Source organism: Notolepis coatsorum (genome assembly GCF_963971535.1).
Source record: "Notolepis coatsorum genome assembly, chromosome: 15".
NCBI classification, from domain to species: Eukaryota; Metazoa; Chordata; class Actinopteri; order Aulopiformes; family Paralepididae; genus Notolepis; species Notolepis coatsorum.
The window spans coordinates 4,585,307-4,598,630 of NC_140179.1; the positions used below are offsets into that span (position 1 = coordinate 4,585,307).

At 42.1% G+C, this 13,324-nt stretch overlaps 1 protein-coding gene across 1 annotated transcript; it reads right to left on the reverse strand.

Moving 5' to 3' along the window:
* Window positions 1-721: 721 nt before the first annotated feature.
* Window positions 722-7,722, reverse strand: LOC311241637 (tripartite motif-containing protein 16-like; the record flags this gene model as incomplete). The annotated part of the gene is made up of 4 exons (XM_084330513.1): window positions 722-776; window positions 3,479-3,524; window positions 6,291-6,864; window positions 7,054-7,722. 4 exons carry the CDS (start codon window positions 7,720-7,722, stop codon window positions 722-724), a joined length of 1,344 nt encoding a protein of 447 aa, XP_084186639.1.
* Window positions 7,723-13,324: the final 5,602 nt, after the last annotated feature.

The window sequence follows — 13,324 nt, forward strand, 5'->3', positions numbered from 1 at the left end:
CCATTTTCAATTAATAATGAATTGTAAGTAAGGGTGCAATTAGCACCGTGCAATCCATTCTTTGTGGATCCCACCCCAGGTCTACTGGGACAACATGGGAAAGGTGCCTGCAAATGAAGGCGATCTAGTCTAATGATTGTATGGTGAATAGCGCCATCATGTGTCCATGATAATCTGCCACCAGTTTATACTGTAAATAAGTGAGAGTTGCCAAGTGTTACAATGGCTGTCCAAAGATATCTTGTCATTGTATTGACTATAAGGCTTAAACCCTACACTGTAGCACTCAACACTTTGATGAACATTGTTACTCAGCTGATAGAGTTGTGCCCTTCCTGATGACTTGTCGTACAGAACTTGTATAAGTCGCTTTGGATAAAAGCGTCAGCTAAATGACTAAATGTAAATGTAAATGTAAACCACTACACCTTGTATTCAAGATCCTTATATTTAATGGTTATCGTGTGCAGTATCACAATTAATACAACGATAACACACCATTCGCCAGGCCAATATTGTCACAGTGTAGTATTGAACCCAATATGCAGACAGAGACAGATCTTGTGAAAACCCAATATGGGTATATTTAATAGAATGGTCAATGTCCAGGCAGGGGTCGATACACGGGGGTGATACTCATATAGTCCAGGGTGTGCGCGGGGACAAGAGAGTCAGACAGACGGGGTCAGAGCAGGGACAGGGATAGTCAGCCGGGCAGGTGTCAGAGCAGTTCCTTGTGAGCCAGGCCAGGTGTCTCCATGTCTTCGCCGAGCAGGCTGAGGAGAGAGGACGAGAGTACAGTTAGACACGGTCAAAGAACACGAGATCCAGGCGAACAACTAGAACCAACAGAATAGTGAATACGAGCAAAAGTAACACGACTAACTCTAGTAACAAGAGTTTACGATCTGACAGCTTCTCCACGTCTGGGGCGGGGTTATATACCCTGATGTAATATGCCCACAGACCTCAGATCAGCTTCTCCACGTCTGGGGCGGGGTTATATACCCTGATGTAATATGCCCACAGACCTCAGATCAGCTTCTCCACGTCTGGGGGCGGGGTTATATACCCTGATGTAATATGCCCACAGACCTCAGATCAGCTTCTCCACGTCTGGGGGCGGGGTTATATACCCTGATGTAATATGCCCACAGACCTCAGATCAGCTTCTCCACGTCTGGGGGCGGGGTTATATACCCTGATGTAATATGCCCACAGACCTCAGATCAGCTTCTCCACGTCTGGGGCGGGGTTATATACCCTGATGTAATATGCCCACAGACCTCAGATCAGCTTCTCCACGTCTGGGGGCGGGGTTATATACCCTGATGTAATATGCCCACAGACCTCAGATCAGCTTCTCCACGTCTGGGGGCGGGGTTATATACCCTGATGTAATATGCCCACAGACCTCAGATCAGCTGGGGCGGGGTTATATACCCTGATGTAATATAATAATAATAATAATAATATGCATTTTATTTATAAGGCGCCTCTCAAGACACTCAAGGTCACCGATTAAAAACAACCGGAGAGCAGCGGCAGCTTGTCGCGCCGGCGTTCACTCAACCAGAAGCGATAGTCCCACAGACCTCAGATCAGCCGCCTCTCTGAACACCGTCCACACCTGCACCTACTTGACCATAATGAGAGCGGGAGAAGGGGGAAGAGAGATAGAGAGAGAGAGGAAGGAAGCACTGCCTGGCAGGAACCATGACAAGTATACAGGTTACAAAACATACATTAAAAACTAAAAATCTCTAGCAAATCTAGTAAATTTACAAACCAATGAGCTTCTAGATATACAGTATAAAAGATATACAGCTGAGTATGAGCTTTTAGATAGACAGTAGAAAGGATATGCAGCCAGTATGAGCTTCTAGATAGACAGTAGAAAGGATATGCAGCCAGTATGAGCTTCTAGAATAGATAGACAGTAGAAAGGATATGCAGCCAGTATGAGCTTCTAGAATAGATAGACAGTAGAAAGGATATGCAGCCAGTATGAGCTTGCTGCATACTCATGTTAAACAGTCGGCATTAGTGCAGAATTTGACTACAACTGTCTCATAGGGACGAATTCTGGAATGGCATTTTGAATGGCAGGGCATAGTTAGACATAAATGAAAGCTCTCATTGACTCCGACAGATTGCTAGTCATTCATAATGGCATCGAAAGACTGTCCAAATGACCTTAGTTCTGACAATTGTTTACACCATTATGCATCTGTATTCTTTCCATTGACTCCATAGGTAATTCTACCCTTGCTCAGCAGACACGCGACAGAGTAGAGCAGTCGTCTGGTAATCCGGAGGTTCATGGTTCGATTCCCGCTCCTCCCGGGCAGCGTGTTGAAGTGTCCTTGAGCAAGACACTTAATTGCCCTGATGAGCAGGTTGGCACCTTGCATGGTTGCCTCCGCCGTCGGTGTGAGAATGTGCGAGTGAACGGGTAAAATGTGAGGAACAAATTGTGAAGCGTTTTGGATAAGTGAACTGAAATAGAGTGCAGGTGTTGCATAACTTGTCTCTCATCATTACTGTACAAATGTTTATGTCAAGTCCTGTTGGATACTTAAATCTACATGTTAATAAACTGCGAACTTGTGAAAGTGTTCTTTTTATATATGTATATACACACTATACGTTGCCCTTTATATTTTATGGGTAACTCATTTTATGATGAATTACTTTATACTTACTAAATGTTTATACGAAGACATGTATCTGTCACCTTATAGGCCTACAGTTATTCTTTCTCTAATTTAAAACGAAATGAAAATAATTGACTACTAGTCGAACCCCAACTATTTTATTATGCATCATATTGAAACAGAAAAGTTATCTGACGTATTCCACCAAAGGGAAAAGTGATCATATCCAAATGTGTGCATTTTTTATTGGCTAGTTTGAATATGTTAAAGGTAATTGATCCAAACATACATGAATGTAGCCCTGTTTTCATATCCTGCTGACCGACACTAGACAACGGTAAGCTGCTTGTATTTGTTCTGTGGCTGAAACACTTTGGGTATGTTGGCAATGTTTGCAAACATTGTAGTAAAACTGATCTATATTATGATTTACAATAGGTTCAGAAAGTTCCAAATACCTTATTTTCCATACAGATCAAGGTAGACTTAGTATGGAGTACTGTATATATTGCACAGGATAGACTTATATTTATAATTATAGTTACAGTATAATATTGTACCGGGAGTAGACATAAGATAGTTAGGTATATTTGTACCGGGGGTAGACTTAGCATAGAGTTATTTGTATATTTATAACAGGGTGGGCTGTACACATACACACACACATAAATATTATTGATATTGCAGAGTATATTTATGTTTCTATGTTCATTCACTCATTCAGAGTAGATTTCAAGGGCAAGCAGCCGTGTGTTTACTTGGTTTTATTGTATTTTCATTCTAATGATCCTAGCTTGTTTGGATCTAACCTGTGCATCTACTGGGCTTCATCGTCTTTGCTGTTGCTGCTTTGATGCCTGAACTCCCCTACAGGGGAATAATAAAGGTTTATATTATCTTATCAAACGTATAGTCAAGAACAAAAACAAAAAATAACAGATTGTGTTTTATAGCAATATAATAAAGGTCATAATACAAAAGATGTTTGCATTTATGCCCATATTGTGAAATTTCATTTTGATAGGATGAAAGGATATTCTCCCCTATTCACCTGCAGTTTCGACTCCTGCCATCATGGAGGAGGTACTTTCCCTAGGAGCACCACATCAAACATTAATTTTTACCTTTATTTACCAGGGTAGGTTATCGGAGCACAAATTCTCTTTTTCAGTAACACCCTGCTTCACACTCACACAGGTCCATTCACACCTGGGAGCCGCCCAGTACAACCACAGTCCGACACCGTTGTTGGCCACTGAGCAACTCTACTGGAGCAGTTGGGGGTTAAGTGCCTTGCTCAAGGGCACTTCAGCGGTTGGTATTGAGGGTATGGGAGAGAGTTATTAATTTACTTCCCCAATCCCCAGCCCAGAAGTTTCCTGCCGGTCCGGGGGATCGAAAACCCGCTTCTCTAACCTTTAGGGCAGGGCACCGCTGCCCAAACTATTGCCCTCAGTTCTTGGGTTCTTAAACAATTGTAATAGTAACAATGGTAACATTTTAGAAAGTATTGGCCGCTGATTGGAGATGATCTAGATATCTAGAATTGAACCATAATTGGTTTGGAACTCTAACTCGTTTCACTATTGAATTTCAACGTTAGAATTCGACAGTATTTTTCATCTAGCACATGGAAATAGTGAGTTACAGTAAATTCCTTTGTGTTGTGTTCAAAGTTCTATATTGAGGTTCAGTCCGTGAAACAGCAAGTTTCAAGCAAATATCCACACGGGTCCTTCTGGATTTAGATGTCCATGTTTATTTAGTAAGAATAAAAGAACAAAAGACAAAATGCACAATATTCAATGAATGGTCATCAGCTCCTATAGGTCTGTCTCCCCGAAAGTCTGCCACCAGAAGAACACAACTCTCTCTCTCCTTGAGCTCTTTTGATAACGCAGATGGGTCTGTTCTGAAACAAAACAAACTAGTTGCATTATTTACGACTGACCCATGCCCCACACATCCTGGCTATGGGTTCAAGGCCTTGAAAATAGAGTGTCCCGTATGAAGTGTCCCGGCTGCCCAGAGATAAGAGGTGAGGGAAAAGGTTATAGGCAGAATCAACCTCCCCATGGAGGTCCGGCCACCACATTGTTACCAACCCCCCCTTGGAACAGAGAGAGAAGAGACAGACCCAAATTCCACAGTAATTCAAAATGACCAAAGGTGATCAAATACAAATAAAATGGTTGCATATTGTTGTCCAACCTACCCGGAGTATGAAAATAAAGATGTTTACTTCCCCACATGCAAAGGGACAGAGGTATTGAAGATGTGATTAAAATATGTGAATAATTATGAATGAATTATGCAAATATCCAATCAAACAAAACCCCGGTATGCTAGAAACTAGAAACAAAGCAAAACTTTGGATTGACACTAATCTTTTTTTTTCTGGTGAGAATGTCCAGCAGCTTTTAGAGGTCATCACATCTGAAATGAAGAAATTGAAGGAATGGTTTGATAGAAACAAATTATCATTGAACTTGAGCAAAACTAAAGTTATGTTGTTTGGAAACTGTAGATTGGATACTCAGGTACAAGTTAAAATAAATGATGTGATTATTGAAAGAGTTTTATAAAAATTAATTCCTAGGTGTAATAATAGACCATAAAATCTGTTGGAAACCTCACATAAAACATGTCCAATCTAAACTCTCACAAAGCATTTCAGTCATGAGTAAAGTAAAGCACATTCTGGATAGAAAATCACTCTACATTCTCTACTGTTCACTAGTTTTACCATATTTAAATTACTGTGCTGAAGTCTGGGGAAACAATTATAAGTCTACACTACAACCACTTTTTATACTCCAAAAAAGGGCCATAAGGATAGTTCACATTGCAGGTTATCGTGATCACACTAACATATTGTTTTTGGAGTCAAAGACATTGAAGTTAAATGATCTTGTGGAATTTAAAACGGCACAATTAATGTATAAAGCAAAAAGTCATGCACTTCCAAGAAACATTCAAGAATTGTTCTTTGATAGGGAGGGCCGGAGGGGGGTTATAATCTGAGGGGAGAACACAATTTAAAAGTGCTAAACGTACGCACTACCATGAGAAGACACTGCATCTCGATATGTGGAGTGAAACTGTGGAACAGTCTAAATGTGGTGCTAAAGCAATGTCCAAACATGAGACAATTCAAACTGATGTATAAGGAAATTATGTTCACAAGGTACAGGGATGAGGAAGGGACTTCATATTCACGGTTGTTTACATTTTTATTTTGTTTTCTATTTTCTTTCTTTCATGTTTTACATATAGTTTCTGTTTTTTGTTTTGCATATATATATATATATATATATATTTTTTTTTATGTTTTAAAATAGTACACACTCATTTGAGTAGTGGAAAAGGGGTAGGATTAAATAAGTGTATACTTCTTCCTACTCCTTTTCGAACATGTGGATTGAGTTGTTTTGCTTTTGTTATTGTTTGTTTGTATTCATTGCATGTTCAAAATAAAGATTTCAAATCAAAATCAAATCAAATCAAAACATAGTACAGTGACTGAGTGAATGTAACTCCTAATTACCTCATCTTTCACAACTCAGCATCTCCAAGATCAATTTAAATCCAAAACCCTGGGTAGAGGAGCTGTGCATGTCCCTGGTCTCTCACAAAACTCAGCCTCCCCAGGGCTATATCGGTGGACAAAGTCATATTGAAGCCAAAGTCCAGGATATAGAGGCTGAGTGAATGTGGTGTTGACTCTGTGCAGGAGGGTCATTGTGTCAGAGACGCTGTAGAAGGACAGAGTCCCTGCCCTGTGATCCAGGTACACTCCTATTCTGGAGGACCGGGGGCCTGGTACTGTTATGCTCTTTTTATTGTGGCTGAAGATGTAATTACTTTGTCTGCACTCTAAAGCCCAGGATTTGGAATTGCATCCAAATCCACAGTCCTCATTAGTGCCTGTTCTACTAATATCTTTGTAGGAGGCTGCTACAGAAACCGCTTCACGCCACTCCACCTCCCAGTAACAGCGTCCTGTCAGACCTTCTCTACCCAGAACCTGAGCCCTGTTAATGAATCTTTCTGGGTGATTAGGATTAGGATATGACTGCTTTTGCTGCATCCGTGTTGCTTTTCTGTTCCCCTCAGACAAAGACAGACGTGTGTATGTCGTGTTTGGGTCCAGTGTGATCAGAGAGTAATATTGTAAGAAGTCAGCTCTGGTCTTGGGCTCTGGTGGCTGTAAAACATTAACTGCATTCACTGTTGTTGAGATTCTGGGCCACTGCTCTTTCAGAACGTCCTCTAGTTGGTCTCTCAGCTTAGACACGACCTCAGTCACATATGCAAAGTACATGGGAGAAAGGACAGTGATGCTGGGTGAGTCTGTAGACTCACTGGGACAGGAGAGGGGGGGGTAACTCTGTAGAAAGTGGATGTGGTGTGAGAGCTGCTCCAGCTCAGTCTCTCTCCTCCTCAGGTCCGCTATCTCCTGCTCCAGTCTCTTCTGCAGTTCTTCAGCCTGAGTCACTGGTCCTCTGATGACCTTCTTCAGCTCAGAGCGCCTCGTCTCCAAGGAGCGTATCAGCTCAGTAAAGATTCTCTCACTGTCCTCCACTGCTTTATTAGTAGAGCGATTGAGAGAATCAACAGCCTGTTGGGCCTCTTTGAGTCGCTTCTCTATCTCCTGGACTCTCTGGTGGATTTTCTGCTGACTCGTGCCAAGCTCTTTCTGTCTCTCCGTCCTTTCCGCTGCAGCTGAGACTGTATCATGGCCTTTATGTTCATCCATGGAACACAGATAACAGTTACACTGCTGATCAGTACGACAGAACATCTTCATAGTTTCATCATGACGAGAGCAGGTGTTCTCCTGAAGCTGTGTGGAGGCTTTGACCAGCTTGTGTTTCTTAAAGGTATCAGATTGATAGTGAGGCTGGAGGTGAGTTTCACAGTAAGAAGCCAGACATACCAGACAGGACTTGTGGGCTTTCCGCTTTCTCCCAGTGCAGACATCACAGGCCACGTCTCCAGGTCCAGCACAACAGTGATCAGGAGGGGTAGCAGCTTGGAGTTCTGTCTTCATTTGTTGTTCCATCACTTCAGAAATTATATTGTTTTTCTTCAGAACCTCGGAGTAAAAGTCTCCCTGCACTGGGGACATGTGTGATCATCATCGTGATCCCAGCAGTATTTATACAGCCCATACAGTAGCTGCCTGTGTCAACAGGGATTAGTTACCGGATCCTTCATCCTGACAGACAGAACAGCAGAACTGGTCCCGGTCCAGATAAGGAGTGGATGGGTAGATGAGACATGTTGATAGTCGAGTAAGCAGCTGCACTCCGTAATCAAATCAAATCAAATCAAATCCTTGCAAGGGCTACTTCTTGAGAGGCCGAGCACGTATTGGAAGCTCGCCACTTCCGTCTGGGATTGGGAATTGGATTAACGGCTAACAGGGGCGCCCCAGTGGCGAGCCACATAGCGCGCTCAGCCGCGACACGGCCGACCCGGGTTCGACTCCCGAACCCGTCGTTATTTGCCGAATGTCTTCCCCCCACTCTGTCTCCCATTCCTCCTCTGTCTCTCTCTACTGGACTGCCCAGTAGCAATAAAGCGATAAAACGCCAAAAAATTAATCTTTAGGAATAACGACTAACATTGAGATATATATATATATCTAACCCTAACTAACCTTACTGTCATGCACTTGTCCTAATAAACTAACCTACACTGTAACACGCAACACTTTGATGAACATTGTTACAGCTGTCTTGTCGTACATAACTTGTAAGTCGCTTGTAATAAAAAATGAGTCACAAAATTGCTGAACTTTTGCATACAAACCACGCCCCCGACCGTCCTTATAAATAAAGCAGTGAATGGGCAGTGACAGTGTGCAAATTCTCGCTGAAATGTCAAAGCGATCTTACACGGGAGGAAGCGCACCTGCCGCAAAACAACGGCGTAAGAGTTTCACGAATGCTGAAATGGAGGTGGGAACCCTTGTAAAAAAAAGACAAACGTATTCCTCTGGTCTGCATCCCCTTAACAATTGTGTGTATTGAGCTGTGCTGTATTGTAAATTCTGCAATCTGTTAATAAAGTTTCCATTCATTAATTCAGGTACTGATATCGGGAGTGGAGCACTATAAGGGGGTTCTTCTCAGCTCCGGTTACAGGGGCACCCACAAACAGGAGGTATGTATTGTATGTATTGAGCTGTACTGTACTGTCTGTACCCATTCTGCAATCTGTTAATAAACCTTTCAATCAATCAATCAGGCATGGGCCCAAATCACCAGAGCGGTGAACGCTGTATCCGGCGAGCGCACAGCCACCGAGGTGAATAAAAAATGGGTCGACATAAAGTTGTCCTGCAAGCACCGGATCGCCAAGCACACCAGAGACATGCTGGCAACTGGAGGACCAGCAGGCCCGCATCTGTCCGACCTGGACCTGCGTGTCCAGGCCATTATAGGCACGTGGCGTCATTTCAGTAAAAGGCAAGGTATGGCGAGGGGGGGTGGGGGTGAAGGGGATTTCCACCAAGGGGAATTCCACCAAATTCCCCCTTGGTGGAATTTTTTTGTCAAATCAGTTGTGCAATAGTCACTTTTGGTGAGTTGTTTCTATACAATTCAGTTATATGACATTTAGGTATGACACAGGACTACACAAGCATTTTTTGTATAGAAATGTGTCAACAGACTAAAGCAGGGAACCACAATATTTAGCATACGAATTATGCAGAATGTACTATCATAACTGTCTATTACTTTTCTTGCAATTGAGCCAATTTTCCTTAGGTACGGTTTTGAGGTGTGTGTTCAACAGAATGTAGTATCAAAAACACATTCACAAAAAGTATGGGTTACTGAATGCTGAACTGCACTGTTATAATCACTAAGCCAGACCTTACCTGTGTCCCTGTATCACTTGTCTCTGCTGCCCTTTGATTAAAAAACGTCCCTATGTCCATTTCCTTTTTTTTGGGCATATTTCAGTTAGTCACAGTAAAAGTCACCTAGTAAACGTGAGATAATTGACAATATCAAATCATGCTAGGGCTGTACCGAATAGTTCGAAGCTTCGTTCATAATGTTGACATTCGAATTCTAAATCAACATAAAAAATTGTAAATAATTGGATGGATTATCCAAGGGGGGGGCCCGGGGGGGGGGGGGGAGCGAGCGAGAGCATATATGTATAGGGTATTAGATAGCAAGTATTAGGTGTATATACCTTGTATATTACATTTATTTAAATGGTAATTTCATTGGATGTGCACTGTTAATTAATGCTTGTATATCTAATTTTATGTTGTCATGTTTATGTTTATGTGTTTGTTTAAAAAATAGTAAAAAAAAATATATATAAATTTTTTTTTTTTTTTTTACATTTTTATTTGCCAAGGTATGGCGAGTGCCATACCTTGCCATACCAAATTGACGCCCCTGTTATAGGCACGTGGATTCATGCAAATCAAGTATTGAGATGCACCTGTAATATCTAATTGAAACATGCATGTGCAATCAGTGCGTCAAGCATTGCATGATCGCAACCCCCACGTCAATCACAATTAATCACCCCAATTCATTCCCAGATGCAACTGACTCCGAGGCGGACCTCCCGTCCACCAGTGCTGCACCCAGCCATGGAGCTCACATGGTCAAGTTACTCAAGTCGATGCTGGTGGAGCAGGAGCGGCAAAATAGAGTCCTGGAGTGGCTCGTTGCCGGCCAGGACCGGACCGTTGCCAGCCTGGAGCGGGTCGCTGCCAGCATGGACCGGACCGTTGCCAGCCTGGAGCGGGCCGCTGCCAGCCTGCAGCGCCTCGCCAATCATCGTCGAATGGGTCGCTACCACAATGGGGCGGCGTTTGGCAGCATAGATCTATAGATATCTATGTTTAGCAGCGCCAGACCAACAATTGCCCCCAGAATAAACATCCCTGTCTGACACCCTTTGAGTATTACTGAGTGATGTGTTTAGTTATTGGTATACATTGTAAACTGCATCGAATAATGACAGAAGCAAGCAAGTCAAATTCATAGGTCCAGATTTAATTCACCTATAAATAGGAATTAATTGCACGCATGTGAATATTCACATGCGTGCAATTAATTGCTGTCGGACTAAGACAGCATGCACGCCTATTATCCGGGCCCATTAATGGGTCAGGATGCATGTCCTGGTCAGGTGCTGGTTGAGGTGGCTGGAGGGGTAGTGGGACACCACGCTTCTCCGCGATGTTGTGAAGGACGCAGCATGCCATGATAATCGTACACACCTGGAAAGAATAAATAAGCCACAATAAATGACATGCAACATAATGATTTGTATTGGGCTGCGGTGGGCACTCATACATGTTTTAACACGGCACGGCCAAAACAATTGATCAGCTGTTGCCTTCATACACACCTTATCCGGCTTGTACAGCAGCTTGCCACCTGCTGCTGCGTCCAAACACATCCAGCGTCTCTCTTTATTGACCCAATTGTGCGCTCCACGGTGGACCGGGTGCGCGCATGGCGCTCGTTATACGCCGCCTCCTGCGCAGCGTGAGGGTTGGCGACTGTATGTCGTGTATGTCATATATGTTATGATGAATTGAAAATGGAGGACCCTGATGTAAACAAGACGAAAGTCTTTCTCTGGTCTGCATCCCCTTAACAATTGTGTGTATTGAGCCGTACTGTATTGTACCCATTCTTCAATCTGTTAATAAAGTTTTCAATTCAATCAATCAATCAAGTACTCGAGAGTTTTTTTTACCATGATGTTTTGTTTCTTCATTTCTCGATTGGTAGTATAGCCTTTTTTCTGTTTATTTAATTTGGTCACTTTATTTCTTAAAGAATGATATGCTAACCAATCTTCTGAATTATTTTCAGTTGATCTCTTTCTTTCATGTTGCTCCTTAGGTCAGTGTCTAGCCAAGGTGCTTTGATAGATCTTACAGTACGTTTTTTTATGGGCACATGCTTGTCACAGACCGAGGAAAATAACTTCATAAATTCTCCTAGGGCTTCTTCAGTATGAATACACTCAAATACACTGTCCCACTTTATGTTGTGCATGTCTTGAATAAATAAATTATCACAGAAATGTTTAGATTATTTTATGTATGATTTTAGGACCTGCTTTGGGGACTTTGACTTTTCTTGCCATAGCAATCACGTTATGATCACTAAATCCAATTGGCACTGAAACAACTTTTGAACATTTATCCACGGAATTAGTAAAAAAAAATATGATCTATACAAGTTGAGGATAATACACCTGATTTGTTGACGTTTATTCTAGTCGGTAGGTTTACCATTTTGGATAAGTTGCATACCGCGTGGCTATGTCATTAAGCTTTCTTCTCATAGAGCAGGTATGATAGCCAGTCTATGTTTAGGTCACCTACAAAATAAATGTCTCCTTCAGTGTCCGAAAACATTTTGAAGCATTGTACAGATTTTTTCAAGATATGCAGCGTCGGAATTGGGTGGTTTATAGCAGCAGCATACGCACGTCGCACGGGGTCCTGAATTGTCAGTTGGTTACTAGCCTGCCATAGCAACCACTCGTTATGGCGACATTGAATAAAGATCTCAACTTTACTCGTCCTGTCCTGAGATGATTATTTACATCAAGGAATGAACTCCAACAGTCCTTAAACCTGTGAGGCCCAAATTAAAAAGGCATTAGCAACTTCAGAGGCCAGAGGGCGGGACCTATAAACACATTTACCATCCAATAGCATTGTGAGGCTGAACAACAGGAGTCATTGACTATGTAAATGTAATTTAAAAAGTGTAAGACTTTTTTTTTTTAAATAGCTAAAAGTGATGTTGTAATTTTGCAACCGAGGGTGATGGGTTGCTTGAGATTGTCCCCTCTGTTGCAGAGTTTAAAACCTTGATCTCCAACCTTTGTCAATCAAGTTGTCAATCTAATATATATATTTTTTTGCTTAACTCTGTATGTTTTGCTTAACTCTCTCTGTATGTACACTCGACGTGCCTGTAAATTAAGGAAACCTCAGTTGCCTTTCGAGTTTAAATAAAGGTTATATATTAACTAAAGGAAATATAAATGAGTACTATTGAGTAGTAATAATACTAATCATATGTACGTGTTACAGTGTATATGTGACAATGGTCACAGTATAACGATTCAAATTTGAAAATAACAATCTAGCTTCAACAGAATCAAAATACGTGGCTTAAATATACCAACAGCATAACGTGTTATTTAATCAAATGTAACAGAACTTTACTTAATCTCTTTAGACGGGAGGTGCACCGTGCCAGGAGGTAGTGCAATACCTGGCCGATGCGTGGAGATGGACGGAGGTATATATAGCACCTATTCCACCTCCCCGTTCCAAAAACATTGTAATACAACTCTAGAAATGTATCTGGCTCGACAAGTCAGCCGATAAGAGCAGGTACTACAGTCACAATATACCGATATACTGTCAACTTCTAGGATAACTCGTGGTATATCACTAGGGATATTCAGGGGGGAAAACATGCAATGCTCCACTACGATTACTTTCATAGGATAACCCGTCACATACTCAAGTTCAGTTCGTCCGCCCGTGTGCGTCACAACGGGGGCTCTCGGAGACACGTCTGTTCACAACAGAGTAGGAGGGGTGGGTGGGTGGGGGACACTGTACAACTGTACAGGAAAAACTGTAC